General features: G+C 39.5%; 1 protein-coding gene across 1 annotated transcript; it reads left to right on the top strand.

Annotated features, from left to right (window-relative positions):
* sprb (sepiapterin reductase b) lies at positions 1–2,385 on the top strand. The gene is made up of 4 exons (XM_084728671.1): positions 1–278; positions 356–584; positions 1,198–1,485; positions 1,879–2,385. Exons 1-4 carry the CDS (start codon positions 174–176, stop codon positions 2,031–2,033), a joined length of 777 nt encoding a protein of 258 aa, XP_084584797.1. The 5' UTR covers positions 1–173; the 3' UTR covers positions 2,034–2,385.
* The last annotated feature ends 1,350 nt before the right edge of the window (positions 2,386–3,735 follow it).

Below are 3,735 nucleotides of genomic sequence, written 5' to 3'. Positions count from 1 at the left end.
TCATGTCAGGTTTAAAAGCAGTTCAGTGTTCACATCTTTCTCACAAGATGACAGAGGCAGTGGGCTCTTCTCTTCTCATTTCACATGAGCTGTAATTCTCATCTGACATCCACTTTTTTCACAGTTTTTCCATTGATCATCAATATTTCCACCACTGGAGAAAATCTGACAAGATGTCCGCAGACATTAACTCAAACATAAACCCCTGGACTCTGGGCCGATGCATCTGTATCATCACAGGAGCCTCTAAGGGATTTGGGCGGGCACTGGCTCATCAAGTAAGTAAACAACTAGTTTTAAAAAATTAGATATGAAAAAAGACATGTAGACAAATGCATGCCTTTTGTCCATCCAGGTGTGCAACTTTCTGAATCCTGGCTCTGTTCTGCTGCTGGTGGCCCGCACGGAGACTCTCCTGCAGGAGCTGAAGAAAGAGCTTCACAGCTTCACTGAGGAGCGGCAGCTTGTGGTTCGCTGCATAGCTGTCGATCTGAGCACGAAAGAGGGGGTGAATAAGACAGTCAGGGTGGCAAAGCAGGAGGCAGTAAGTGAGCTGGATCATGTGCTTCTAATCAACAACGCTGGTGAGTCTCAAATCAAGGTCTTTATTTAAAGTAGGGCAGACCAGGAATGTTTGCAGCACTTTTTGCCTTGGCACCTATATTTCAGTGAAATTTTGTGTAAGAGGGCTCCAGTTGTGAAATAAAGTACCCTTATTTGTCCACTACAAATAGCAATGTTTGAAACTTCCCTAACTATATCATAAAATTAATAAACTGATGTAAAATTCAAGGAGTTCAGTATTAAAACATTTCCTACTTCTGAGGTAATTTGCAACACAGTGTGGAGTAATAATATACAATAATCAGAGGGAAGAATTAAAAATTGAAACCTCACCACAGAATATAATCTGAAGATGTTTATTGCACCCAAAAACCAATCAGGGCCCGCATCTGCATACTTCTTGACATGACTGTGGCATTTCACATTCAAGGCCAGAAAGGAAGGTGTTGTAAATGGAACTGATCACATGACTCTTAGGTCACCCCTTCCTCGTGAAAGTGGTGCTGTTACAGTTATGCCTTTGTATACGGCTCACATGTCGTCAGCTCACGTTAATACATGTTATTCCCTTTGTCATATTACCTTTCCACCTCCATCCCCACACTAACCCATTGTCTCTCTCTCTGTTTCCAGCTTCTTTGGGTGACATTTCCCAGTTTACCAGTTTCACAGACCCTGATGAGGTGAATTCCTACCTGTTCCTCAATGTTAGCTCCACTCTGGCACTGACAGCAGGAATCCTGCAGGTATTTCCATGCAGAGCAGGCCTGAGATGGAGCGTGGTGAATGTCTCGTCAGTGTTTGCAGAGCAGCCCTTACCGTCCTGGGTGCTGTACTGCATGGCCAAGGCAGCCAGAAAGATGATGTTCGGCGTACTGGCTGAGGAAGAGCCAAATGTCAAAGTCCTCAGCTATTCTCCAGGTACAGTTCATCAAACTTCTTATATTGACCAGGGGTGTAATAAAAGAATTATGTGTGTTATAGTGAAGCAACGCTGCAGCAGTAATGCTGTGATAATAATCATAGGAGAGACAGTATAGTGAAAATATTTATGTATTTCTTGTTTATCTATTTTGAACAGGGACAATGCACATTAATAAACATTACTGAAAATGTGCCAGTATTAGCAACAATGCTAATTTTCAAAGTATTTTAGGATTTTATAGAAGTTTGAAAAATTTGATAAAAGAAAAGAAGCTTGTAGGATTTTCTTTATCTCCAGATTTAATCATTTTGAATGCATGTAATATTGAGCAAAAACGGCAACATAATATGCCGTTTTTCTAACCCGCTAATTCGTCTGGTGTCCCTCAGGTCCTATGGACACAGAGATGCAGCAGGACATTCGGAGGTTAACAGGCATCAAATATAATCTGTTTCCCTGCCAAGAGTCTGCAGCCAAACTGATGAAACTGCTTCTGGACAATGACTTCCCCTCAGGGGCACACCTCGACTTCTTCACAGTGTGATATCAATATCAGACAGATTTAATAATTGCATGAGACTCCCTTGCTTATTTTAGGCAGAAAGATACATGCTATTGGCTACTTCTCTCAATATTACATATAAATATATAAGTATGTTTTCATTAATGTATAATCACCTGAAAATAACAATCATTTTCATTATTTTAGACTGATGAATGATCAATTTGTATCTCCATAAACGGTGCAGGTCCTCTTCTACAGTAGCCCAGAACAGACAAACCAAACACTGAATGTACACATTTCACGTTTCACCTTTTTCTCAAGTGTCACAGCCACTGCAGGGTCTCCTATATGCATGGAACGGAAGGGTGAGGTGAGGTGTTTGCAATCTGCAACCTCACTGCTTGATGCCACTAAGTCCTACACACTGGTCCTTTAATTTGTTTTTTAATTTAATTTATTCATCAGAATAGCTTTGTTTGCTCGGGTGCTGTGATACTGATCATGTGTTTAGTCTATAATGTTAATTTGTAAAATAATTTGTTTCTTTTCTTTTCTAAATCTAAGGACAGATGTATTTGTAATTCAAATAATTTAAATTTTTGTAACTGGTTAGCAATTTATTTCTCTTGTCGTCTTCTGTTCATTTTATACTTCACTATACTTGTTGCGGATTTAATTCATGTAGCTTGCTGTTCAGTACTGATTAAATGGGCAAATGTCTTTAACACAACTACTGACTGAAATTGCATGTTTTTGTTTTTTAAATATATGAATATAATTCTTTATTTTAACTTGTGGTCAGCCTTAAAAGGTTAGTGGCAGAGTTATTATTGACCAAAAGACTAAAATTAAAATGATATCTTATTTTATTTTAGTTAGTCTAGTCTAGTTAGTTTAGTCTAGTCTAGTTAGTAAGTCTAGCTTTTATTTCTATTTCAGTCATCTAAAATGTTTTTTTTTACACCTAGTTTTAGGTTTTAGTTGAGTTTTAGATAACTCTAATAACTTTGGTTAGTATGGAATAGTGTTTAATACTCTATGAAGATTGAAATATGAGGATTTGTGTATGCACATGTGTATGAGGGATGTTTGGTGTGCCTCATCTTCTTTGCAGCACACTATGTGGATCCCAAACCTGGTTGCTCGCTCAGGTTATGTGGTCTGACCTCCATTGACCCTAAATCTGGTCCCCCTACAGTAATGTTGTTCTGTTATGTCATAACTTATGCTGCAGTTACAGGGTGAGAGAGTAAGTTTGAGAAAGCACCAGAACAGGGTGGAAACCAGGAGATAAATCAGCTCAGTTTCTGTTAAATGTCTCGCAGCTGTCCAGCATCACCACAGACTCCTGATAGACAGCAGCAACTGAGGGCCAAAAATAACCCTTACGGACTGGGCACCTACCAATTCATGGTCGGGGGTGGGGAAATTTCTGCCAGTTAACAGACCAAATAGCGAAAAGTGTGACAAATTGAAGTGAATGAAAGAACCTGCCATTGAGTTTCACTGGTGTTACTTTCAAACAAAAAGTTGCTGGTTTTACTGACAGGCCTGTCCTTTCAAGACATTTTATTTCTCAGTGGACTTGTGAGACAAATCACCACCAACCTGTCCTCCACGTCATTGGTTTAGTTCAAGAGGTGGAAGGCTATTTTAGTCCCTCGGGTGTGGAATGTGCAGTTGTCATTGAAGAACACAGATTGGTCTAGGAGTTCCTCAACCACCCTATTGCTGTATTTAG

Source organism: Lutjanus erythropterus, chromosome 10, assembly GCF_056507025.1.
Source record: "Lutjanus erythropterus isolate fLutEry1 chromosome 10, fLutEry1.hap2, whole genome shotgun sequence".
NCBI classification, from domain to species: domain Eukaryota; kingdom Metazoa; phylum Chordata; class Actinopteri; order Lutjaniformes; family Lutjanidae; genus Lutjanus; species Lutjanus erythropterus.
This window is presented reverse-complemented; position numbering and strand designations above follow the sequence as displayed.

What these genes read in the sequence shown, in the direction of transcription:
- sprb (XM_084728671.1), top strand. Translation starts at nt 174, where the DNA reads ATGTCCGCAGACATTAACTCAAACATAAACCCCTGGACTCTGGGCCGA. An exon ending in GGCGGGCACTGGCTCATCAA is followed by an intron (nt 279 to 355) that starts GTAAGTAAACAA and finishes TTGTCCATCCAG; the next exon opens with GTGTGCAACTTTCTGAATCC. An exon ending in GCTTCTAATCAACAACGCTG is followed by an intron (nt 585 to 1,197) that starts GTGAGTCTCAAA and finishes CTCTGTTTCCAG; the next exon opens with CTTCTTTGGGTGACATTTCC.